Raw genomic sequence first — 27,127 nt, forward strand, 5'->3', positions numbered from 1 at the left:
AACAGAATGTAAAACTATGCACGAGCTATGATTGCAAGTAATTTTTAAATGTCTGCATGTGGACAGAGTGAATATTTGAAAATTAAAATAACCATGTAAGGTAGTAGGATGAAACATTCCCCCACACACACACTATTGTGAATTATGATGTTATCTTTGTAATTTAATATGCATGATTTTGGTTTCTCTACTCCTTAAAAGTCAAAGGGCCAAGTTAGCCTTCCGTTTCCTTCATCTTTAGCAGGGGGATAGGCTCAGAATGTCCCAGAGGGAGTTCCCTGGCAGTCCTCTTAGCGATGGGGTTGGATGGAGCCCCTGTGCTCATGGCAGGGGTCATGACCCTGACACCAACCCCCTGACCGGGCTTCTCCCTGCAGGACATCACCGAGAATGGCTGTGTCCCCACCACAGAAGAGCAGCTGCCGAAGACGGCGCCGTCCCCACTGGTGGAGGCCAAGGACCCCAAGTTCCGAGAAGACCGGAGGCCAATCACAGTCCACTTTGGACAGGTAGGTACCCTGGCCCTTCCATCTGGGCTTTTTGTTATGTTTCAGCAGACGATATAGCACATGTAACAGTTTTTCATTTCGGCTCTCTCTGGCAAAACAAAACAACTCCATGGAGTTTTGCACGTCTCAAAGGTTCGCTTGGTGCAAACATGTTTCAAAAAGGTGAATTTTCAGAAATTTTGAGGAGACAGCATGGCTCTGGTCGTAAACCAGCTGAACTGTTGAATGAAGTCATTAAATGCAGCTGCTGCCTCCCCACTCCAAGGTACTCCGTTTAAGGTGCCTCTGTTAGCTAAGCATCTCATTAGAACACTTTAGCATCCCAGGCCCTTCTTTGCACCTTCAAATAAAAGGTAACAAGCAAAGTCTTAAAAAAAATCAATTAGGAGTTCTTTATTAATGTACTTCCTGAAAATCAATTCTGGGTGTCATGCTTCTCAGAGTAAACACTCACGCTACGATTCTCATGATCCGATTCTGTAACCAACTATTTTCGACCTGAGCGTTTAAAAATTGTCCAGTTGTTTGATTTTTTGCTCTTAAGTAAAACATATAGAAACTGAAAATTTTCTTATCCATTTCCTATCAGTGGTTGTATTTTTGGTTGAAAAAGGTTGTATACCCTCCTCTACTCTTGAATTAACTCTCTTGATTAGCAAAAGTCATAATTGTTTTATTTGTGAGAAATGGCTCTGTTAGCAAGCTATGACTGTAACAAGAATTTGCAAGGTTATTCATTCTTAAATCACCTGATTCTTTAACCATTTATTAGATGATGAATTCAATCCCCGTGATTTAAATAATCTTCATGGTTTTATCTTAAATATGATGCTATTTTATCACCTAAATGATCTAGAAGCATGCATTTAAAACGTTCCTGCTTCTAGCAGACATTTATCAAGTGCCTGCTATGTACCAGGCTTTGAGCTATTTAGAAATGAAGGGAACTAATGAAATTGTTGCTGTGGGTTATTATTGTGAGGGATGAGTTTGTTGAAACATTAGAATCTTCCTCTGTAATCGATATTTTTAGATAATACCTTCATACGTCTTAAACTTGGGGACATCCATCCCCCTTTTCTGATTTTACACTTAAAAGGGATGTTATAAAAATTGAAATGTAGCCCAAGAAAGAAACGTCCACAGGGCAGTGCTCATCTGATTAATGATTATCTTCAAATTGTGTCAGTGTTTGCACCCCTGAGGAGCTGCCTCCTCCTGGGGCTCAGGCCCGGCTGGAGAAATCTGCGCCCCAGTTCCCTGGCTGTGTTTGCTGAAAGCACAGCCTCGGTCGTCGCCAGCATGGCATTCCAGAGCCAGCTTCCTGCTTTCCTTTGTCCTCATTCCTGCACACACTAACCTTCCCATGAAAAGAGCCCCTCTCTGGAGTTTGGAGCCCATTACAGAGAAAGAGGGGGCGGTGGGGGGGGGGAGGGATTTCATGGTGTTAAACATTCCGTTTTCGAAACACAAAAAAGGAGGCCCTATTTGAAATGGAGAAAGACCTTCTTTCCATTTCAGCGAGAAGTAGAGATGCTTTAATGTCATTCCCAGCTAAATGCAGAATAAGAGCGTGTGTGCGCACGGGTGGGGGATAAACAATTAAAAAAGCCACCCCAAACTCTGTTGAAATAAGAGCTGTCTGTGCCTTCACAGGTCTGTAAACTGGAGAGGATGAAAGTGGCTTTTTTTCCCCAGTTTGTCACTTCCCTCACGTGGCTGCCAGCATTATGCAAGTGTACAGGAAGGCAGGGTTTTTTTTAATGCATGCATGTGGATTAAGGTCAAGCCCCAAGTATCAGCCATGCAGCGGGCTCTCCCTTACAGCTGCAGCCGCAGAGCCTACCCACAGCCGCGAGATGCCTTAATTGAGACGTGCTGTCAAAGTGACAAACACATTTGCATACAGTCTACACTCTATTTATTTTCTCTGGAAAGGTCTACAGTCTGCTGTTGGTTGAACATTCTTAATCAGTTTGCTGTAAGTGAACTGCCAGCCAGCTCACTTGTGCCGGCCGCTTCTTCATTAGGTGACAGATTAGCTGCAGGGGGGATGGGCCACAGAAACCGCAGACCTCTTTCTTTTAACTCTTTCCAGCTCTGCCCTGGTACTAGCTTGTCCTTCAGTCCTTCCCTGGGCGCCTGCTTTGATGGGCCATTGACCGGAACACGCAGCGTTTCTAGAGCACCTACTACCGGCAGACATGAGTTTTAGGGGCTAGGTATTCTCAAAGAAGTCCTTCGAGTTCCATTTCAGAATTTTTTGCCACTCTCTCCTCTGTACTCCACCTGTACCATTTTTTTTACTTGATATTTTTCTTTAAACAGACTCCAGCCTGACATTTATACCAACTTTACCCTCATCTTATGCAATGATTGTTGGTAAAACCATAGTTTGATGTACTTGTCCAGTGTTTTTCAAAGGTGTATCCAAAACAACTTTTTTAAGTGTCCATCCATGTATCACCTAAACTACTCATGTAGCCCCAGCAGTACATATTCTCCTCTTGGAAAACATGTGTCATCTCTGCCATAGTCCTTTGAGGAAGGGATCATTAGCTGTATTTTGTGGACCCAGAGCCAGAGCTCAGGGACCTTCCCAGGGCCACATTGCCAGCACAGAAACCCAGGACAGTTCAACTTCAGAACCCATTTCAGGTCTGTCACCAAGCAGAGACATCAGCTTCTGTTTGAAATGTCTAGTAAAACTAATGTGTCCTGGAAAAATAATTTAAGCTAGCCAGACAGTGCACACTAACCTCAGAAAGACCCTTGCCTTGAGTCTGTGTTCCTGTGGATTTCATTCTCTAAGAGCAGTTAGCTTTCCACTGGGGGCAGAGACTGTTGAGATCTTTATTACATTAATCCCTCCACCTTGCAAAGCTAGTGCCCATGGAGCCAGCCAGGGGACGCCATGAAGACGTTTGGCAGGGTGGCAGGGAGCCCAGGGGAGGCCTTTTCAGACCCCCTGGGGGAGAAAAGGTGCTCTCTTGCCTCTACTGCACCAGAGCTTCCTCTTTCAAGGCTATGACCATTCCTCCCTTTAATTCTGCATCTATTCATCCATGTATTGAGACCTACCATGTGCTTAAAAAAAAAAAAAAGTACTTGTAGGGCGTTATAAGGGGGACAGAATAGCAAGTGGACAGCCCAACTCAGAGTGATGAGAACAGTGAGAGAGGTAAGCTCAGGGCACTCTGAGGGCCCCACAGGGGCAGCCTCTTCCCCTGCAGGACCACTGTCTGTAGACCTAAGCTGAACCCTACAACTGAAAGATATTTTGTCAACAAACTGAACTCACTAGCATTTCATTTGTTTTCTAAAGCAGACATACGTAACGCCCCTCAGACCTCATCATGAGCCATGTCAATAGTTCCAGACAAGGGCAAATAAAGGGATTTTTAGTTGGCCTCTACATCCTTATCGTGTCTGATTTCTTTAAAGAGTTCAAAAGTCTCTGACTTGAGGGACTTTCCTGGTGGTCCAGTGGTTAAGACTCTGCACTACCAGTGCAGGGGGCCCGGGTTTGATCCCTGGTCAGAGAACTAGATCCCACGTGTCACAACTAAAGATCCCACATGCTACAACTAAAAGATCCTGCATGCTGCAACTAAGACCCGGTGCAGCCAAATAAATAAATAAATAAATATTTTTTAAAAAAAAAAGTCTCTGACTTGAGAATACCTATTCCTACCTTGGAAAATGTTTAGGTTTAGGGAGGCTGTAAATAGCTTTTCTTTGTTATTTTTTTAAGCAGTGTTTTTGGTATTTTTAAAATTTTATTTATTTTTGGGTGCACTGGGTCTTCGTTGCTGCACGCGGGCTTTCTCTAGTTGCAGTGAGCGGGGCTACTCTTGGTTGCTAATGTGTTTGGGCTTCTCATCGCGGTGGCTTCTCTTGTTGTGGAGCACGGGCTCTAGGTGCACGGGCTTCAGTAGGTGCGGCGCTCTCGGGCTCTAGAGCGCAGGCTCAGTTGTTGTGGCTCACGGGCTTAGTTGCTCCGCCGCATGTGGGCTCTTCCCGGACCAGGGATCGAACCCGTGTCCCCTGCGTTGGCAGGCGGATTCTTAACCACCGCGCCACCAGGGAAGCCCCCTATAAATAACTTTTTTTATTCTCCCAAGTTCAGAATCAAATGAGAAATAAGGCCCAGGAGACAGTCAAATGAGGTAAAAATGCCAGCTTTTTTACCAATAGGCTAAAAGGAGAATACTGCTTGAGACCTGAGGCCAAATGGGCTTGCTGAAACCTCACCTCCAAATTGAAAAGACTGAGCTACTCCCCACAGGAGACGTGGACAATTGCAGGCAGCGCCCAGGGTGCCTGTGGACTGACTGATGGGCGGGGGCGGGGCCCCCGGGAGCACAGAGCCTGCTCAGTTCCTTCTCCCAAAGTCAGAGGGAAACACTCCTCCCCTGGGCAGCCGAGAGCAAGAGGGCGCAGAGAGAAGCTAAGGGCTCCCCCACGCTTTTCTCTCCTGGGCAGGGAAGTGGACATTCTCTCTATTCTGTGACTGGGGAAGGAGTGAGGAAGCCCTGCCCTCCCCAGCAGGGTCTGGGCGCCCCTCAGCCAGACGTCTTGGCTTGACCCTTCCCCATCTGAGAACTCAGAAGAGGCAGCGCCCCCATGGAAACTGCTCTGCTCCCTGCACTTAATAAGTGGACAGGCCAGGCGCTTTCACTTCTGTACTCGTTTAATCGAATCGACATTAGCTGGTAAGGAAGAAGGCCTCGTATCCATTGTACGGCTGGGGAAACAGGCCCAGAAGACGTTCACTTGGTTTAGGAGCTAATTCACACTCCGCCCCCAGCAGCACCCCTGCTTCTCTCGCCTGAGTGCAGCTCTCCCTCCCTGGCTTGAGGAACTGGACTGGCAGTGGCACCCAGTGACACTGGATTCTAGTCCTGCACGCGTGCTGCCACCTGCTGTGGGCCTCGGCCAGGGGCTGGGCCTCCTCAGGAGGTGGGAGGACAGGGCAAACCCACTCCAAGGCCCCCTTCGTTGTGTTCCCCCCCCGCCAGTTGATCCTACAAACAGAGTAATTGCCTGTCTTCCAATCTGCTAGATTCCAAAAAGTGTGCGTTGAAAGGTGTCTATTTAGAGAGCAAAGCTCTCTAAACCTCTTTAACATAAAGTTTGAAAAGCCAGTTAAACCAAAGCTCAAACTAAGCGCTACCAGGCTTCCAGAGACCTGGGACGGAGTGGTTTGGATACACCCCCAGAAGCAGCTCTTGGAATACGGTTGCCTGCTTATCTGTGCATACGGAGAGTTGTGCTTTATAAGCGTGAGCTGGGTCACTTAGTGCCAGTCTCATGCTGCTTTGGAGAAGCTGCCCAGCCAGCGAATGCCTTCTCAGCACCCTCAGCTCTGAGTGCCCTGAGAAACCCCTTCTGTCCCAATGAGTCTGGAAGTCACACACGATTCCCTTCAACTCAGCCGTTGCCTCCCAAACACCTCAGACAGATGTTCACATGTTTCCAGACACCTCACACCACAGGCCTGCAGTCTGAATGTGCACTCGCGCCACGTTCACCCCCCTCCTCCATCTCCCACCACAGCGAGGTCCATCCACAAGCTCAGGTCCACTCCCCACGCCCCAGAGCCTCTCCCTTCTGCCCTCTGCCACCGCCCAGTCCCTCTCCTCTCCAGCGCCTCTGACAGCTTTGGTTCAGGCTGCGTCATCGCTCACCTGGACCGCTCCAGAGCTTCCTAACTGGCCTCCGGGCCTCCAGACTCCCCCGCACTGCATTCCCCACACAGCCTCACACACAAGTGGCTGTGCCACCTCCCTGCTCCCCGTCTCCCCTGGAGATTCCACCTTCACCCTTGGCAGAGCCCGCGAGGCCCGGGGCGATCTGCCTGTCCGCCCTCAGAGCATGTCCCTTTGGTAAATCTTCCCGACTGATTTGGTCGCTCCTGTGTTTGTGCTGCCCCAGAACTTGGCACATGCAGTGCATCTCACGCAGCCTTGTAACCATACCTTTAGGCCCATGAGAATGTGAGCCTGGAACATCCACCATAGGGCTTGGCACTGACCTGGCAGTCAGTAGATGTCTTGGGGTTTCATTATTGATGTGGATTTTCAAATTGCTTAATAATTAATTGATTATTGTTTAAGTACTTGTTGTGTGTCCAGGTTACTTGGTTTTATTTCTGTTGCTATGCTTGTAATTCCATTCATTTGAAAAAGGAAAATGAATATTCCATTAGTGGTCAAAAACTACTTCCAAATCACTTTCCATAAATAAGGGTTCTGTTTCCGAGTAGAAACAGATTTGTATTATAGGAATTTAGATCCTGTCTCATTCTGTGTTTTTATGAGCTCCTAAGGTCTAGTCCTAAATGCCCCAGGAACGGAGGGGAGGGGAGAGAGGCGAGCACTGGGACACCCCCAGACTTCCAGGATGGGTTGACCTGGAAAGGAAGAAAGCTGGGAAGAGAGCAGGCAAGGGAAGGAAAGGCCTGGTGTCCCTTGAATTCTATCAAAAAAGCAAAGATTTTATCTGTAAAAGAGACTGAGCTGTATAACCAAATGCAAGGTATGAACTTGGATTTTTTTTTTTTTAAAAGCTTCCAAGATATTCTTGGGAAAGTTGGAAGATCTGAAGATGGGCTGGGGTGTTAGGTGATATGTTAGAGCTATTGTTGATGTATGTCATGGTTTTTAGGGGCTTATCTTTATGCCTCAGGGGTACACACTGCAGTATTTAGGTGACGTCTGAAACTTGCTTTCAAACGGTATGGCCAAAAAATTACACACATGCACATGCACAGGCACGCACATCTGTAACAGCCATTCACAGAGAGAGAAAGCAAATACAGCCCCCATGCCCCCAAGTATGGAGCTGCTGAAAGGCAAAGGCTGATCAGCTGATGAAAGCAGTGTGGTTGAGGGTAAAGCACAGCTTTTAGCATCAGGCAGCTGTGGACTTAAATTTCAGTTCTGGCACTAACAAGCTGGTAACCTTCACTACGTAACTTAACCTTAGTGAAATCAGTTTTCTCAGCTTTAGGGTGGGGATAATAATACTCACGTCATAGGTCTTTATAAGGATTGAGTGAGGTACTGTCTGTCTGGATCAGCGCTACACATGGGCGCTCGGTAAACATCAGTCTCTTTCTCCAGTGGAGCAAAAGCAGAGCCAGATGTCAGTCACCCACTGACACGGCCTCCCAGTCAGCCTGTCTTCCCAGCGCCCATCACACCGCGGCTCTCAGAACACACACCCCTCAGTGGCAGCCCCCCTGCACGTGCACACGTGTAACTGACCCTCGTGCCTACAGCTCTTGTGGGAAAGTCAACAGCTAAACCGAGGAGGGCTGGCATCGTGGGGCAGGGGGAGAGGCACTGGGGGTATGGCAGGGAGACGGCGCCCAAGTCTGACTCACACACGTGAGGGGAAGGGGCCAGGGGGCAGGTGGGGGCACCGGGCGTGAGTGAGCAGGTGAGTGTCGTGGTCTGCCATCCGAAGTCGTTTTCTTGGCCTAACTTATCAGCTGTGCCTTCACAGGCCACGAGGCAGAGCTCTCTGCACGATGCTCCTTCAAGCCCTGTTTCAAATCGTATTTCCCCCTTTTCCATTGCCCCTTTTTCCACTCTTTCAACCAGATTTTTGCGTGAGAAAGCGAGCACGACTGGGGTGGCCTCCCACTCCATTCCCTCCAGCTCCCGCGTGCGTCTACAGGGTGACCAGCAGGCAGCTCTGCCTTCAGTGCAGGCTGGTGGCTGTGCAGAGTTGTTCTGACTCACGCCCTGCCGTTACCGAAGCAGTGTGGTCCCTAACTGGTAGTGGGTTTGTCAGGTCTTCTGGCGAGGGTGGCTGGCTGGTCCTGTCTTTCCAGGTGGCCTCACTTTCTCATAGCCCAGGTAGCCCAGAGACAGCTTTCTGATGCCAGGTTAACAAGGCCAGGCTTTGCTCCGCAGAGCAGACATGTTCGATTTCAAGAGGAAAAACTTGCCAGTCAAAAACAGAGAAATCAGATTCTGGAAGTTATAAGGATTGGGTTGAAAAATCCAGGCGATTTCTGATTAAGCGTGTGTTGTTGCCTTCTCAGCTAGGATGCCACAGGTAGCTCAGGGGCTCCTGATGCGCCGTGGAAGGGCTGAGAAATGTCAGCGGCCAAATGAAAATCCAGGTTCAAAGGGGGCTAGGTCTTGGGCACCTCCACAGCAGTTTGAGCACGTCTTATGGTCGAAGAGCAGTGAGGGAGGGGAGGGGGGCCATGAGGCTGAATTGCTCACCACATGCCAGGCACCGTGCTGAGACCTGGAAAAGGGGGTCTGTGTTCCAACTCCAGTTCCCACAAGTGAGTCCACTGAGTCCTTTTAACCAGCCTACTGGGTCTCAGGTATCATCTTCTTTTGCAGAGGAGACAGGCTGAGAGAGACTGGGGGCTTAGCCAAGGTTTACAGCTCAGGAGCAACAGTCAGGATTCAAAGCCATGTTGTCTATTACTAGACCTCAGGTTCACGCTCCAGCTCTGTGCTAAGAACATGGCAGTTTCCTGCTGAGTTTGTAGTGATGGGGCCAGTGCAGCAGCCTTGGCAGGTGGCCCAGGATCCCAGGATGTTGGACCACAGGTAAGGCCTTGTTTCTGGTTTCCTTCCAGATCCCAGGCCTTCCTTAATATTTCTGGGCCTCGGTTGGCACCAAGACAAGAAAGTTAGTATTTTGCATCCAGCGTAGACTCTGCACACCAAACCCATCACTAGACACCAGAGGCACGCTGGGTGCTCTCTTCGTATGTGTGAGGGATTAGAATGCAGGATAGAAACTGGGCATGTGTAGGAGTTAGTATTGGGGTGTCAGGGGCCAGCCCAGCCCCCAGAGACCAGGGGCAGGGCTTATACTAGGAATCTCCATCAATTAGGTTACTTTGGATTGCAAGAGACAAAAAAAAAAAAAAAAAATTGTTCACTCATACCAGCTTCAAGTATGACTTGATCCAGGCATTAAATCATGTCAATCAGACCCAGTTTTTTGCTGCATTCTCCCGGCTTGGCCTCCTCTGCTGGTACCATTCTCAGGGAGGCTTTCCCTGGCTGCAGCAGCTCCAGACTGTATCCTTCCAGGGGTGAGACCAGCAGGAGGGTGTCACTTCCTAGTGACTGCCACACGAGGCATGGGTTCACTCATTGAACCAACTTTGATCACATTGCCTGTCTTAGAACCCATCATTGTGGCCAAGGGTTTTCTGTTGGCCACGAGTAAGGCTCTACCTGAAACACATACCTAAGAAGCACAGGAGGGGTAGTTCCTGGAAGGGAAATGAGGGGGCTATTATCAAAAGAAGGGAAAACAGATAAATGTGCACAGAAGCCAAACAGGAGACATTGTCCCAGGCCCTTGTCCTCTTGTCTGATGGCAGAGAAAGGTTCACACCCAGAGTGGTGGGGATCTTGAAATCAAGAGTATACATGGTGGAGGGCCAAGGTCAGAGGTCACCCAGGGCACCAGATAGAGAGGGGACAGGTGAGTGCATGGCAGGGAGGTACGAATCAGGGCTTGCAGGTTACAGAGATGGGCACAGTTGCCTGTGACAGCTTCTGGGGAGTGGAGTGTGCCAAGTCAGCCGCAACCCAGGGCCCAGAGGTGGAGAAAGAGCCAAGAACCTAGGTCACTTGTTCAGCAGATAATCACGGATACCTGTTCTGTGCCACATCTGTGAAAACAGGGTGACGATCGCAAGGCCCCTGCCTTCAGGGAGAGCACGGTGTCACAGTGAGTGGTTCAACTTAATCCTGGTGGACAGAATCCATCTGGTGGTTTTGAAAGGCACAGACCTGTGCTGTATGATCATGCCACAGAGCATCTCAAAGTCCCTTTTCGTTTGTTTTAAACTCCAACCAGTTGGGTCCTCGGGGTGATTCCCCACCGGCATGCTCAGGAGGTGCCCCTCACCTCATCACTGCTGACTTGCTGGAGATCACTGCAGAGTAGATGCAATGTTTAATTATTGCCCTTGCTCTCCATCAGCTTCAAGGACTAGGTAGAGAGCCCATTGTCCTCGTTTAGGTGGGAGCAGCCTCTCCAGGCTGTGTCTCAGATACCTGATGATGGTTCTGAACCTGAGCGACCAAACAGAGCTGCTGTTCTAGCCTGTTCTAGGAGGGGGTGGCAACTGACTTCAGGTGGAATTCCCTGCACCTTGCCCCATGGCTTTCTCTGGCTGGTTGCAGTAGAGAATTCTTGCCTTCTAAGTCGCTCCTTTGGCCCAAGGTAGAGTCTCCAGAAAGGTCCAAGTAAAATACACCAAGGCATGGAAATGGGGCTGGCTGGCGGGAGCCTGGTGGATGGATGAAGCGTCGAGTCCAGAAGGGCAGGAGTTCTGAACTGGACTTTGCACCAAGGGAGCTGTCTTTGGTCCTCCTTCCCTTAGACAGAGCTCTTCCCCAGCTCTGGCCTGTCCCCTCTGACTCTCCACTTAGTGGGGAGCTCGGCTACCCCTGTGGTTTCCAGCACCACCTTTGCTCTGGCAGCTCCAGTGTCCGCTTTTCATCCAGCCCTGCCTCACGAGCTCCACTTGCTGCAATGTCTTAGTCTGTCCCTGGCCTTCCCCAGACTTGCCCCACCCCAGTTGCCCTTGGATGTCAGCCGCACCGTACCCGTACATCCCTCAAATTCCTCGGGTCACCCGTCGCTCTCCTCCACTGGTCTGTGAGGCACAAGGGGCATCAGAAAACATCAGCAAGTAGTGAGATGGGAGGGCCCGTCAGCCCTCCACGATGTGGGTCCCTCTCCAGGATTCTCTCCCCGGGGCACAGACTTGCTGGATGAAAAGGAGAATTTACCCAGCCACCAGGGCCCCCTCCCAGCCTCCTGCCCACCGCTGGGCCTGCTGGGCTGGAGGTACCTGCAGTCCTTGACATCTGGCCAGTTCCTTCTCACCCTGTGAGACTCTGCTAAGTGTCCCCACCCCAGTCAGAGTCCCTTCCTCTCCTTTAGTGCCCAGCACAATTCCGTGTTCACTCCTTCACCAGCTCCTCATGGGCGTCTGCACCAGGCCAGGCCTCGTGCTGGGCGCTGGGGGAACCCAGAGATGAATGGGCACCTACTGTCTCCAGTGCCAGGAATGGCCTTCCTCTTCTGCTCCAGCTGACAAAACGCCATCAACCTTTCAGGGCCCGCTCAAGCGCCTCTCGCCCCACGAGCCCTCCCCGACTCCTCCAAGCAGAGCCATCCGTCCCCGCCCTGGGCCAGCACCGTCCCCCGCCTGACGCACTGTCCCCAGACAGGGAGAGTGTCGGCCTCATCTCCATGACCTTAGCACCCTTGCAGGGCCTGGTGCAGATGAGTTGCCCAGTGAGTCTGGGGAGTGACTGAGTGGTGAGCGGTGAATACACGGAAGGCGGTGGGTCGTGGGGGGTGAGGGCAGCTCTGTGCACTCCCCATGCGCTTGAGCCACCAGTCAGTTCAGGGCAGGAGAAATCAAAAAAGGGAGGTGGCTCTTGGTCTGCAGGCCTGAGTTCACTTGAGGACCCCTGCGTGCGGTGCCGTGTGTGCGTGACAGGCCTCCCGCGTCCCCCAAGCCTATCTATGTTCAGCAGTGTGACAGCAGGGTCTCTTTGCCAGAGGACTGACCAGAGCCTAAAAACAGCATTTCTTTTAAGGTCTGTGCTGGAGCAGCTCGGAATGCAGCTCCCCGCCAGGGAGAGATTGAGCCCAGCGGGACAAGAGCAGGAAATCTGATTCAGCGAGACCAGAGGAGGCATTTTCTCAGATTAGAATTCTATGTGCCAAAGGTGGAGAGTTTATCCCAGTAGGGAAGGGGAAATAAAACATAAAATATTGAAAATAAATTCTATCCCACAAGCACAATCCTCCGGGAGAATCAACTCAGTGTCGCTGCTGGTGTGGGGAGTCCCCGCCCTGTGGCCACGGGAGCACCGTGCCCGGAGCTGCCTGTCACATTGTCCCCCATCAATCCCTGAGCCCTGCTGTGGACGAGGTAAATAATTAACCTGGCCATGCCTGGGGGAAGGGGTGTCAAGGACTACCTGAGAAGTGGCAGGCTGAGGAGGCGTCGGATGGGTCATCCGGGTCAGTTTTCATTCTCATGCAAACCCCTCCACAAGTATCATCTCACTGCATCTTCTCAACAACCCTGTGAGACTGATACGGTTATTATTTTCCCGAGAAAGCTGATGCTCAGAGAAGTTAAGCAACTTGCCCAAGGTCACACAGTAAGTGGCAGAGCAAGATTTCCAAACCAGGTCTACCTGATGCTGGACCCCAGGCCCTCCCCTCACTGTACCCCTCCATCGAACCTTCTGCCTCAGTTCCTTCTGGTTCCTGGGGTATCTGGTTGTGGCTGCCAGTGGTTTGGGGCAGGCTTAGACTCCAGCAGTACGGCTTAGGGTGGCTAGGGAGGTCAAGGTCACTGTTCTGCTTCTCCCCCACTCCTGGCTAAGGTTGACGGCTACTTCCTGGATTTGAGACTTTGCTTCCTCCCCAGAGTAAACCTAACAGAGCCCTGGATTCCTTAACACAGGGGTAAGAACAGCAGTGGTGCTGCCCTTCTGAGCGCCTGCTGGGCTCTGTGCAGGATGCTCAGCAGGTGTTTGCATTTTCTCACGTTATCTTCCCCAGACTGATGCAGGAGGGACCACGAGTGCCCCACTTTTCACTAGGGTCCAGCCCTAATCCCCTGGCTGGTAGGATGGATTCAGATTCAAAACCCTGGCTTCTTCCATCATACCGCCCATCTCAGCTGACCTGGGACAGCTTGGTGGTGACGGCAGCTCCCTGGCAGCAAAGGCTGCTTGCCAGCCTCCTGCACGCTGGATCTGAGATGGCACTGACCGTGTCCCTAATTTAGGTCACTGTTTTTGCCAGCTTAGTTTTATTGTCAGTCTGCTTAGTTCCATGTCTTCTAGAATATTGAATCACATTTAGTTTATACTGCAAAGAATTTTAAAATGTAATAAAAGTACTAAAAGAGAATGTATAAAAGGGACTTCTCCCAAGGGATCGCTGATTATATCCCACTTAACATGCAAAATGTGATGGGCGATTAACATTGCCTGGCAGCAGTCTAAACTGAATTTCTGAGATGTTACTGCCCATAACCATGGTATGGTCCATGGTTACAGCTACCTCTCAGCCCTCCTTGGGAAGCCCTACTCCCTGACGCCTTCTAGATGGATCCCTGTTTGCACTTTCTGGAGAGGTTGATAGAGAATGTTTCCAGAGGGGCAGTAGATTGAGCCTTGGCAAGATGGCGCCGCGGGAGGCCAGGTGGAGTGAAGCGATCAGCAGAGATGGTGGCTCTCCAGGTGTGCTGACCAGGGGATGGTTCTCTCCACAGAGACAGGGTGGGACAGAGGGCCACTTTCACCCCAGAGCTATCTACCAAACACTTTCCATTGCCCAAACCACGATGACCAGCTAAGAATTCTTCCCCTGCTTTTTGTGATTAAAAATCCTGATGCCTTGGAGTATTTTGCCAGGCAGAACTCTGAGTCACTTTTTTATGCCTTCATTAATTCTTCCTTCACTTATCCAACACGTCGAGCTCCAAGCCCTGTCCAAGTCCCCAGGGTCGCGAAGGAATGAGATGTGTGTCCTGCCTTCATGGCACTCTTTGTCTGGGAGACACAGTGAACAAACCATGCAGAAAGAGAAATGCTGGTAGAGGCAGCTGGTGAGGTAGGCGGAGGTAGACAGGGGCCAGGCCCTGGGGGAGCTTGAATCATACCTTGTGGGGGTCAGGAGCCAGTGAGGGATTATATTCAAGAGAATGGCATCTGGGAACATTCACTCTGGGCCACTGCTAGAAGGGGTGGAAGCAGGTAAGGCCAGGAGACCACTAACAATGCTGCCAGCATTCAGACGAGAGCTCGTGGGATGTGAGGATGAGGGAACGATGGGAGAGAGGTCCAGGGGACCAAAGGGACAGGACGCCGTGGTCCGCTGGATGCCTTCCGTGGGAACTGTTGAGGTTCACCTTGGAGTGGCACAGGGCTGGATGCAGGCTGAATTTCTCTTCCTCTAACCAGCATGCTCTAATGAGATTTGAGGCACAGCCCATGATGAAAGGAGTGTCTGTTGGGATATACGGGGTCAATGCGGAAAGGCTCTGCAGAAGGACAAAATGGCCAGCTGAGAGGAACAGGGCACCTCCACCCTCACTGTCCTGCTTTTGCCCTGGGGCTGTCTACCATCCTCCTTCCTTTCCCCCCTTGCTCTGGGACCTGTAACCAGGGTACCCATGGCTTACTCTACCCCATGCCCCATCCCAGGGTAGGAAAGGTTAGGGCTCCTTCTCGCTGGGTTGTCAGCTCTTCAGCGTCCCAGGGCATTTCTGCCAAGGATGATGTACAGTATTATGCTAAACCAGCTTTACGGACAGCCCCTTAAAATGCAAGCCTCTGTCTGTGATGGATGGAGAACATCCAGTTGTTTAGCCAACCACTTACGGTTTGTTGCAAACCCGCAAGAACCACACATGGGCACCTTGTGAGGCCCGTTATGCCAAGGACCCCATAAATAAACAGCAGAGTATGTCTTGGTGCGTCAGGGCTGGAGTATGGAAATAGAGGCACTGCATAAATAATACACATTTACAAGGTAAATACACAGCACGTTAGCGTGTGCAGCCATAACCAAACCACCCCACGTAACAACCACGATAAGCTCCAGGGTCTACCATGTGATTGGCTTCCATCCATCAGTGTGCATGCGGATTCAAAATGACCGCCGAAGGGAGGGGTCCTCCTGCACACTGACCTTGAGGCCTTGGAATCGAGGCGAGTGGTGAGATCGCAGGTGGGCACCCTGACCCAGAGCTCTGCTGCCAAGGTGTGAAACCTACCACGGCCATGTGTTCCTGCAGATGTCTGAAGGTCTGCCGCCAAGCAGCGGGCTGATTAGCACCAAGGTGCAGGATGCGATGGGTTGCACCTACAGGAAGAGGGCCGGCTGGGGGAAACGGATGCAGATTCTCTCAGACTTAGGAGGGAGCCAGTGGATCGACTTTCCAAGTTTAAATGACTCTCACCAGAGCCCTGTAACTTTCAGCCTTTCACCCTGAAGGTTGGGCTGGGTTTTCAGAAAGTCAGTTTCCCGTCTCCGCCACCCCTTTTTCAGCCCTGAACCCCACTGGGCATCTGGAGCTCCGAAGAGGCAGCCGACAGAATGGCCGCTGGAGTGGGTGCCCCTCCCCTCGGTTGTAATGGCACAATGCTGGATTTCAGTATTTTAAATGAAAAATATATGCAGTTAGCTGTGCACTGACAATGTCCTTGAGGATTTGACAGTGAGATTTTCCAGCAGTTGGTCTTCGTTAGGATCCTGGCGGTGTTTAATAAGGCAGTCGAACTGCTGGCACCTTGGGTTCCTGTTTGTTCTCCGAGGGCTCTGGGGCTGCTGCGGTAAGCACATCGACCAGAGCTGATCATTACAAGGGCGTACGCCACCATGAATAAAAATGTCACACGTTTTCCCATCTCACAGCGGTACAGAATGTCAGTCCTGTCAAACACACGTTGCAGGGAGCTGTGTGCAGTCCGTACAAATTGGAGAGCTGCATTCCCCCCCAGCCTTCTGATATTCTTCATTTGAAGCTGAAGAAAAACAGTTGTTAACCTATTAGCTAGGATTTTAAACTCTGCTGAGGCGGTGGAGGGCTAGACTTTGACACAGATAGAAATGTATGCCAGGGTCCAGGAATTTTAAAAACAGGTTCTCCATCCATTTGTTCTGAGGGAAGGAAAAAAAAAAAAAAAAAAAAAAAACCTCTGTCTGGCGAACCTGACTGTCTTTAACAGACACTGGGGAAATTTGGGGATATTTCACATCTAAGCTTCCCACCTTTGCATTCTCCTCGAAAAGTCTCTTGCTCTTCAGGGTGGCCTTGGGCTCAACCTGTTAGACCAGGATAGCTCTAGGTTGGGAGTTTTTCCTGATCAGAAGCATGCCGTTCCTGATCAGAAATATTGCCAGCCTCGTGGACAGTGCGACTCAGTGATAGGATGACAACTAGTTGGTTCACATTAGTCAAATGCTGGGCAACGGCCTTACTGATCATTTGAGTCTAGTCCCACAGTCTTGGGCGAGCATTTACTTTGAACTGACCGCGTGCAGGCCTTGTGCCTAGAGCCCAGGATTCAGATGTGACCAAGACGCCACGGCACTCTCGAGGAACCCCTCGTCTTTAGGGGAGGGACAGAAGAAAGAAGCCGGGCTCTATCCAGCCAGGAAGAGAGGGATAGCTTCCAGGGAAGGGACAGAGGCTTGAGGGATGAGCCGAACCCACCAGGTAGGCAGGTGCAGGAAGGGCACCCAGGACGAGCACGTGCGTTGTGAAGGGCTGTGGCACATGAGTGGCAGGGCATGTCTTTGCAGGGCTGGAAAAATGGGCTGCTTGTGGTAGGGTGGAATATGGGGTGGGTGGGCCAGAGACTGGGTCTCGAATGGCCTGCCGAGAACTGTCTGCAGGACATGACCAGCTCCCCGAGCTGCGGGTGGACCAGGGCGGGGGGAGCTGGTGGCAGGGAGAGCAGCGTGGAAGCTGTCGTAGTCACCAGACTCCCTTTCCGGAAGATGCTATGCGATCCTATCTGTACAACTGCAAAATCGGGAGAAGATCTTTATTTTAATTTCCTAGTGGTAGTACTGCTTGGGGTGGACACCATTCCAGAGATGATAAATTAGCCTTGGTTTTGCTGAGCTGGCCCCAGCCCTTAAACGCACCGAGCAAACCCTCCCCAAGTCAGGACACAGGCCTGGTGAAATGTAGGCGGCTGCAAAGACAAACCTTTCTGTGTGGTCAGAATGGACTTAGCAAGACAAAAACCTCAGAGGATATTGGGGGGAGGAACTCCCCAGGGAGAGGGGCGCACCCTCATTCTCAAGGGAATAAGATCCAGCATCTTCCTTCTGCCGTTTGTGTATCGGGTGTGATGGAAGGAGTGTGGGCTTCCTTGGGGTCAGACTTCCCTGGGTCTGGAGCCTGGTTCGGCCACCTGTTAGCGGTGAGGCCTGGGCAAGTCACTGAGCCATGCAGACTCGGTTTCTTCATCTCTCAAATAGGGATTTTTACCTTCTCTGCAGGGTGGTTGGGGTCATTAGAGACCTTATAGGCAGAGCTTCTAGTACAGAACCTGGAACATAGCAAGTGCCTCAAAGCAGCTCCCCCGCCTCTGTCAGAGGGGGATTCTCTCTCCCAACATCTGGAAGCCCCTCCTGGCATCCCCCACCTCCTGGGAATGTCACCCAGGCACCCTTGATGGCATCCCAGATGGCTGCCCCCATGTAGGTAGCAGCGAAGCCCCCGCCTCCTGTTTCTGTCTGGGCAGAGAATGGCACGCGTCAGCAAGGCTCCCTGCCCCTGCCCAGCCACGGCCCGCATCTGCTGCCTGACCTCGGGCCGCCAATGGGATGCCACCTATTCAGACCGAGCAGCTGCACCTGACTAAAAACAAAGGGCTCCCCTCCCCCGCCCCACTGCTGTCCCCCCTCCCTCCCCCCGCCTCTGTCCCCCAAGCGGCCTGGGGTCACCCGGCCCCTCGCAGCCTTCCCTCACAGCTGCCTTGCTGCTTTTGTTCAGCATGTGAACTTCCCCATCAGCCGAGCTCCTTGCACGGGAAGTAATCAGGGATCTTGACAAGGCTTCAAACCACAAATGCCACTACAAATTAACCAGCACCGCTACAAAATACTACTCCTGTCAACATCGGGGAAGAATGCGCTGCTCCCAGGACCGGGAGGAACCGTCTCTCAGCTCAGCTCTCACTGCCGCAGAGTGCCTGGGCCCAGCAGGGAGAGTGGCCTCGCAAGGTGACTCGTTGAGGGGGCTGAGTCCCCGGAAGCCGCTCTCCAGAGACAACGGCGTACAGAGCCGACAGCAGGTGCTACAGCTTTTCTTCAAGGGCCACCTTCAGTCCCCAGCACCACTGCAGAGGGTGCCTCAGGATGGCGAGTTGCAGGCATGTGGGAACCTCCCCCCGGAGTCCGACAGCCAGCTTCCTAACGTATTGTGCGAATTTGGGCCAGAGGGATTATGGCAGGGCTTCTATCCAGAGGTTTAGGACTGACTGAGATATACTGGGTAACACCTGGCCTGTTGAGGGTGCTCCAGGATGAGGCCCCTCCCAGCCTCCCTTTCCCAGTAAGAAGCACCTTGTCATCGTGTACGGGCAGGATGGAAACTTCTTCCTCAGCTCTGATGCAGAAGTCCATCCTGTGCAGTGTCTTTCCATGAGCGTCCCTCCCAGATGACAGCCTGGAGCTGAGAGTTACCTCTGCGGATGCTGCAGGGCCCGAGGACCCCAGGGTCCCCTGTGGGGGCCCAGGGCCTGCCCAGTGCTGTTGGCACAGAGCGAGTGCTGTAGGACACCAGCGCTCAGTCTTCTCCAGCATCCTTGCTGACACTCTGAAGCGGAGGCAAGCATTTGATCCTCCCCAACAAGCAGGATCAGCTCTATCAAGTGTGGACGAGAGGATTCAAGATAATGACAGGAGTTGGGGGACAGGCGAGAGCTGTGCCTGAGAGAGCTGGTTGGGCATTTCAAAGGAGACACTCCACACAAATATAGCTTCAATACACTCCTTTTTGGAGGCCTATCAAAAGAAGCCCTCTTTTATTTTCATACCTTGCATAATAGCAGCTCTCCCTTCCCGAGGAGTAGAGGAGCCTTGCTCTCAGCCCAGAGGCGCTTTGTAAAGCCACAGAAAGCTTTGTCTTCCTCCCCAACCAGGCCCGTTTCATGCACAGGTCAGAGCATTGATGTGGCTACTAGCCAGGAAAATTAACCAGGTGAACTCTTCCCTCGTTAAACAGTAACAGGGTTTAATTGTGAATTTTCTCTTTTACCCTCTCCATTCCTGGAAGCGTATCTGGTTGGGGCACATCCCTGGCACAGAAAAGCCCGCAGCATCTCCCCAGCCTCCCCTTTGGGGATGCCAGGGCCTCTTCCAGGTGAGCTAGATGGGAGTCTGACAGAAAAGGGACAGTTCAGAATACCATTCAGACCCAAAGGACCTGAGACCCCCTTTGAGGCTGACCTTGGAGGCCACCGTTCTCATGCCTCCAGCCGCCATCGGGCATGCCCCACCTTCTCTGGCCCTCAGAAAGGGTAACGGCAGGGACTCTGGCTGCCACCTCAAGCAGGTTGCCTCCCTACCCCAAGCTTTGCATGCATAGACCTCGGCCTTCAGTGAAGCTGCTTGATCCCTGTGGCCTCGGGCATCTCCGATCTTCTGCCCCCTTCACCTCACCACCGGTCCCCGCTTGGGGTCTGGCCTGTCCGCCCACTGACTTTGACATTTCACTTTCTGTGTGGCCTTAGGTAGCGCCTGTTTGCCCTCCCTGAGTCTGCTTTACCAGCTGTGAAAAGGGGAGGCTGATTCTGACCTTAAAGGGATGTTAAAGGAATAGTCCAAGGTGTGTCCTCCATGGGGACTGAGGACATCTGTGCACTGGTTCCCAAACAGCCGGCCCCTCCCACGTCCATCACAGGACTCCTGCCCCAGTGCACAGTTAACTTGAGACGAGCTCTTCGACCCTCTTCTGAAGGCCTGTCATCCACTGCTTGGTGTGACCCTGGGCAAGTCTTTGCCTCCGCTCATCTGTGAAATGGAATAATGACCCTCATTCCCGGGACAGCAAATGCGCTGGTTAGGCGTTAGAAGACAGCGGGCCACCGGAGCTTCGGTTCTGCCCACCTCGCACGCTGCCCCCACCTGTAACCCCGCTTCACTCTCTGCCCCACATCCACGCCTGGCGGTGAGGCATTTTCCACCCTGCAGCCCCGTGTAGGGCGCACGTTCATTCATGCCACCCAGGTAATTAAGTTGATATTCCAACACGGCTTCCCCCCCCCGACCTTTTGGAAACAATGTGTTTTGCTGCATCAACAAATTAACTGCAAATCAGATGCTGTCCTCATAAATGTGGGTTTCATATCCAATGAGCATACTCACCTGGTCCACACGGCTGACAGATATAAACGCCGAGGGTCAGGCAGAGACCGTCAGAGGCCAAAAGAGTTCCTCTCTTCTCTGGGACTTCCATGTCAATCACACTTTGGGGCTTACCCTCTCACGTTCACATCTCCCAGCAGTCACATGCCAGCTGGCGAGTTGACAGCATGGAGGTCTGGGTGGGCCCCCTTGGCCGGAAGGGAATGTCTGTCCTCAGGAGCCCACCCATCCTCCTCCCATCCATCTTTGACACCAAGGCCTCTGATATGTCCCTCCCTGCCTAAGTCCCTCCCACTGCACTCAGGAGGAAATCCACACTTCTTAGGCTGACAGTCAAGGCCTTGTATTATGTGACCCCACCCACCAGCCGTTCCTCCTGGCCTGCCCCATCCTCATATTCACCCTCACTTGGTTTTGTTGGATCACTGGGGTTCCCATCTCATGCACCTAAATTCCGTACCACCCCCATCGGGTAGAAGAGCCCCTCCTTGGTACCTCCACAGACCTCTTTCCACCTGTATTATAACCCCACCATCAGAGTGGGAGCCCTTTGAGGGCAGGACTGGGTCTTATTCACTGGTGTGCCTCTTGCCTGTACAAAGCATACTGCATTGTTTGTTGAATGAATCAACACGTGAATCTCCTTTGGAAAGCACTGGAAAGAGATGCTCAAATAAGGAAGGAAGGGGAGGATGTTAGTCATTCTTTCACCAGCCTTTTCTCTAAGGCACAGATCTCTTAACAACATAGTGCAACTTCAGAAGGGATATGGGTTAGAAAAACCGAATCAGAAAGGATTCCAGATGACTTTGGAAATTTGGGTTGACAAGGATAGCACAGTGGACTAAGGATGCCTGCTTGTTTTAGTTCCTTCTACTAGCTCTGTGACCTCATACTAGTCACTTAACCTCTCTGGGCCTCCTGTTTCTTGCCTCTGTTACAGGGAAATAACGCTCCTCTAACTTGCCTCACCAGGGAATGTGAGGCTCAAAGGAAAGAAGGGAAGTAGAAATGCTTTGAAAGGAAAACGCATCATGTAAATAGAAGAGATTAGTAAAATCCAGTCCCTTTCAACAGCGCCCTGCTCACAGCACACTCCGTTGAAAAACCAAGGTCCTCACATTCTCAGGACTCTTCTGGGAAGACTGGTGGGTTTAAGGGAAGGACAGAGGATTGGGTGGTCTTGTTTCATCAGCAGGTTGCCAGACCAGAGCCTCCCACAGCTGTAATGCACTCTTGTAGCCCCCTCACACCACTGCTTGTGACTCAGGAGTTATTTCCATTTTACAGAAGGGTTAACTGAGGCTTAGATTAAATAACTTGCCAAATGGCAGAGCCAGTATTGAACTCAACTAGAAAATGACAGAGTCAAGACACGCATGTGAGTCTTTCCACCAAATTATGTGTCTTGGGGTTTTAGCCCAAATGCTCTGTGTACTCTAAGAAAGGTATTTTTCCGTGACGTGGGTCAAATTCCATTAGACCATACACTCCTTAAGGACAGACTGTGTCTTAGTCTCCTGAATCCCCAGGGCCTGGCCCCAGGTAGTTTTTCCCTCACTTCGCATGGGGGAGTGAATCTGCTTCCCGACTACACGTGACCCTCAGGAAGGCATGTGCCTGCGCCCCATCCCTCCTGCCACAGCTCAGCTCACGAAGCGCCAGGTGAATTGTTGAACAGAACTCTTCTTAGCCGAAGATTGCCAAAGGCTCAGCCTTTCTGAACTCACTCAAGAATCAGCAGTCAGTGTATCTAGGGTACTGAGGATCACGTGTGACACGATTTCTCTGCAAAAGTGCCCAGACCTCTTGATTCTCAGCTCCAAGGCTCCTCTGGTTTTGTCTCCTCTTCCTCCAGCAGTGGGAGGAGCCCTGGGTTGGCAGTCAGGCGGCCTGGGAGCAGGACACTTTCTCCCCCTCCAGTCTGTCTCCTTGTCCGTGGAAGGATAAGCTCCTGGCACCGGAGCCGTGGGAAGAGACAGACAAGCGCACACTGGCCCTGGCCCTCAAGGAGTGCGGCCGGGGGTGGGGACCCCGGCTCACGGAAATGACTTTCACTGTATCTGGCCAGCTCTGCAGTCGTGTCGGACCTCACCTCACCCTGTTACAGCCCCATATTCAGTTACTCCCTGATTCAGCTTCCCCAGCCCTGGAGCCACGTTCTAGAAGACGGTATGTCGAGTTGATTCTCCCCTAGCTTCTCTCTTCACTTCCTCCTCCCACCCAAGTTACCACCATTCCACCCTTATGGGCTGTTCTAACTGTCCCCAGAGTACTCAGCTCTCCCCAAGCTGTGTCCCCCACTCTCATGCCACCCAGCATATTTGGGAAACTGCAACCACCATGACCCAACAGCCCTACTACTTCCTCCCCTCCAAGAAGCAGAAGCTTCTTAGCAGCGTATCCACTGTGTGCCTTGCCCCAAGGGATCTGCCGTGATATACCCAGCATCCCTGCAGTGGGTCCTCACAGCCACAGTCAGGACAGTTGTACCACGTTACCATTTCTTGGTGTCTAGAAATTCCCCTGGTTTACTAGCTTCTAGGTTAGGTGTGGTCAAGAGGCTGCTTTCCTCCCACCGTTTATAAATTCAGTTGCAAAAGAACTAGCACTTCCTGATGACAATCAAAGCAAAATAAATTAATCACAGAATCTAGAGAACTAACATGTGTTGAGTTTCTACATGTGCCAGGAAGCTTCAGCCAAAAATCTTTGCTGAGCACCTATTTAGCCAGTACCATACTAGATAAACAGAGAAATGCAAGGAGTGAGCTGATAATTACAACCTTTGTGCTGTGAATACATGGGGGGCAGAGCACCTGACCCATGCTCCTCAGGGAAGGGCAGGGAGGGCCTCCTGGGGGAGGCAGTGCTTGAGCCAGACAGTGAAGGACAAATAAGAGGCACCAAGAGTGAGACAAAAGGAGATGCAAGGTGTTTAAGAATCCGCCTGCCAATGCAGGGGACACGGGTTCGAGCCCTGGTCCGGGAAGATCCCACATGCCGCGGAGCAACTAAGCCCGCGTGCCGCAACTACTGAGCCTGTGCTCTAGAGCCCGCGAGCCACAACTACTGAGCCCACACACCACAACTACTGAGCCCACGCACCAAAACTACTGAAGCAGCCCGCACGCTCTAGGGCTCGCGTGCTGCAACTACTGAAGCCCTTGCGCCTAGAGCCGGTGCTCCGCAACAAGAGAAGCCACTGCAATGAGAAGCCCGCACACCGCAACGAAGAGTAGCCCCCGCTCGCCACAACTAGAGAAAGCCCGTGCACAGCAACGAAGACCCAGCACAGCCAAAAGTAAATAAAAATTTAAAAAATACTTGGGCTTTCAGGGAGAGCAAGGGGCTGAGCAGGGCGGGGTTGGTGGGGGAGATGCACCAGAGATGAGATTGCAGAGGCTTATGGGTGGGGCCCAGAATCCGGAGGGCTTTGAGCACTTCAGTTAACGTTTTCCAGACGATATTAACAGGTGTTTTAGGGGAAGTGAGTCTATATCCAAATAAATGTGGGAAATGGGACTTTTACCAAAAAAAAAAAAGGAGTTAATAGTGTTTTGCCTGTTCACGGTAAGGTGTTTTATTGCAAGGGTTGGCAGCCTTTGCTGTGCTAACCAGCATTGTGAATCCCCAAATGGAGCAAGACACAGCACTTCCCAGACTTGTCTGGCTGGAGAACCCCCTTTTCTTCTTTCATACAATGCATCTCCCAGGATGGTTTCTCAGAAGACACCTTGGGAGATGCCAGCCTTCCACTGAGATACTTTAGGCTAGCAAATGACATAATTGGGCGTGTATTTTTTTAAGTCCACTCTGGAATAAGCATGGAAGATAGATTGGGAAGGGGAGAGGCTGGAGGCAGGCAAACCTGATAATGATGATAGTTGCTGGCGTCTACGGGCTGAAGATCTTTGCGAACATCTTCTCATTGAAACTTCCTAACAGCCCCCTTGGGTAGGTAGTGCCATTACCTGCATTTACAAATGAGGAAAGTAAGGCTTGATGGTTAAATCTTGGGCCACAGGATGAGTGGAGGGATGGGGTTCAATCTGAGATTGTCTGACCCCAGAGGTCACCTCCTGAACGCTGCCACCCCCGCCAGCAGGGACAGAAATGCAGGTCAGAGGTGACTAGTGGTGAGGGCTCTGGGGCTAGAGAAGGAGGTCACCCAGAAGCAGAGTGGCCGAGGACAAGGGAAGCTGAGGGTGATGGGGGAAGTGGGGCTTGTGTGTGAGAGTCGGGGGGTTGGGACAAGTGCAGCAGCCACTTGGTGGCCATGCTCATCTCGTTGGGTGGCATCCTAACCCCAGATAGCCTCCAAATGAAGAAGGGTCACCGAGCACGGGTTGGCCTACACTCCTAACGGCACAGGATCTGGGAAGCCAGACTTTATCTCCATCCACATATGCTCTCGAAGTGCCATGAGGGACCCCAGTTCTCCACCAAGTCAGTCGGCCAATTTTCTCCATAGGCCACTCTGACAGGCCCTTTGCTGACACCAGGGATCCAGGGACGCCTGAAGCATGGCCCGTCTCTCCGGGAGCCGGTTGTAGAGAATGAGTTCTGAGGCAAGTTTACTACCTGGAGGACCACTCCAACCAAGTGAAGCTCTGAAGTGCTGTCCACGAGAAACGTAACAGGAGCCACACATGCAAGTCACATACGGAATTCTAAATTTTTTAGTAACTGCATTTAAAAAGTAAAAAGAAACAGATGAGATTAATTTTAATAATATATTTAACTGAAATATCCAAAACATTTTCATTTCAACATATAATCAATATAAAAAATTATTGAGATATTTTGCATTCTCTTTTCAAACTAAGTCTCTGAAATCCAGCGTGCATTTTACACTTACAGCGCGTCTTAATTTGGGCTCGCCAGGTGTGGCCATTGGCTCCTGTAGTGGGCGGTGCAGGTCTGGACTTTGCGGCGTGCTGATGGACCTCTGTGAACCGCGAGGTTCACAGAGGACCCAACTGGAAGCCTCCCAGGGCTCACCGAGCGTCTGTGACCTTGGTCTAGTGTGGACCTTTCCTCTCCTTACTCTGTCTGCCCCACTGTCCAGGGCATCTAGATGGGCAGGCCATTGACAGAACAAAGCTTGACTTTCGAGATAAAGGGTTTGAGGAGCGAGCTAAGAGGTCTGTGCTCTGTTGATTTTTATTCAAGTCCTGAGTTCAAAAGTCAAGCATTTTGTGCAAAAATTTTATTTGTTCCTCAGACATTTACTGAGCAGATATTTTTTCCCAAGGCACAGGGATGAATCCCTTAAGGAAATGAACATCTGAAGGAGAATGGGGGGCGGGGAGGGGAAGATACGTGGTGGTAGTGAGCGATGAGTCAGAGCACTGAAGGCAGCATCTGACCTGCGCGAATTCTTGAAGGATAAGTAAAGGTTTGCCAGGCACATCAGGATGGGGTTGGTCATTCCACCTGCTGGGCAGGCAGGAAGCAGGCCTGAGAGCCTCAGGCCATTTGAGGGTCTGCTGGTGAGCACAGGTTGGGAGGGGTCTGGGTGGGGCACGGCAGAACCCAGGTCTTGGAGGATTTGGAATGCCAGCCCAGGGCCTTGTTGAACTGTGTGTGGCCCCAGGACAGGAGGGGACAGCAGAGGTCTCGAAGCTGGGGTGCGGCAGGGTCACATTGCATTTTAGAAGATCCCCCTTGGCCTGTGTGGAGAATGGCTGAGGAGATCCGGCGGGGGAGGGGCCTGTTTGGAGGTGATTACAGTGATCCAGGCTCGAAGTGGAGAGGAGGGCCTCGGACGCGGGATGTGCAGGAGCCGGTGACCCGCCGAGGCAGCAGGAGGCGTCGAGGACGGCCCTTGGGCTCCCGCTTGGGGGCTGAATGCTTGGAGCCGTGTGTGGAAATGCATCAGACCATCTCCGTGTGTACTGATTCCTTAAGTTTCCACTTTAATGCAGCCGCCGAGACTCCATCCCACTCGCCCGCCGCCTCCCAAGATACAGCGCTCGAGGCCCGTGAGTAGCCGGTGGTACTGCCCTCCCGCCTAACACTGCCTGAGCCGTCTCCCCGCCTGACTAAACCTCGGGGGTCTGAACTCAGCTGCCTTGCCAAAGAAAACCATGAAGTGGGTTATTCAGCTTCCCGCTGTGTGGCATGTCCCTGGACTGGCACTTTCTGGGCTTCTCTCTCCTTTTTCTGAATCACTTTGGTGACTCGCAGGTCAGAGCCGTGGGCAGCAGGGTCGCCGTGCGGTGTGTTTGCCGTGTGTGCATCGTTCGAGCGCATCTCCTGGCTTGAGCCACGTTGCTAGCCAATGAGCTTTAAAGGCTGCAGCTGCCTCTTCCTCACAAAGGAAGCAGAAATCTGGCAGCAGGGGTCTGTTCCGCTAGATCTCGGTTTGCAGATGCATTTGATATCCCTTCCTGGGGGGTAGAGGCTACGCCCAGGGAATATTGAACCGGCTCAGATGGAGACCGGGTCGCCTCATCTCCTGGGCCTCACGTGGGGCTCCACCCTCCCAAGCGAAGCTCCAAGTAAGGGCAGAAAAGCAGGATGAGATGTGATAAACCCACCAACACCTGGGATTGGGTGGGCAAGGGAAAGAGACCCATCCGTGTTTTCTCAAGAGAACATACCTTGGGAACATATGGGGTGTGGGTCCCATGTTGAGCATCGGTGAAGTCCTTTTTCTCGTGGGCTCAGACTTTGGTCGTGCTGAG

General features: G+C 51.8%; 1 protein-coding gene across 9 annotated transcripts in view; it reads left to right on the forward strand.

The window, feature by feature from the left end:
- The window catches only part of DENND1A (DENN domain containing 1A), a 542,106-nt gene that overhangs the window by 487,820 nt on the left and 27,159 nt on the right, over positions 1-27,127 (forward strand). For 6 of the 9 annotated variants that reach the window (XM_027104916.1, XM_027104908.1, XM_027104914.1 and 3 more), the window contains 2 exons: positions 378-509; positions 26,366-26,422. In XM_027104916.1, coding sequence (XP_026960717.1) covers positions 378-509; positions 26,366-26,422 — 189 coding nt within the window. The remainder of the gene's footprint in view (positions 1-377; positions 510-26,365; positions 26,423-27,127) is intronic. The other 3 variants (XM_027104912.1, XM_027104915.1, XM_027104909.1) reach the window with 1 other exon arrangement.

Source organism: Aethalodelphis obliquidens, unplaced genomic scaffold, assembly GCF_003676395.1.
Source record: "Aethalodelphis obliquidens isolate GAN/ISIS:26980383/991018 unplaced genomic scaffold, ASM367639v1 scaffold7, whole genome shotgun sequence".
Lineage (NCBI taxonomy): Eukaryota > Metazoa > Chordata > Mammalia > Artiodactyla > Delphinidae > Aethalodelphis > Aethalodelphis obliquidens.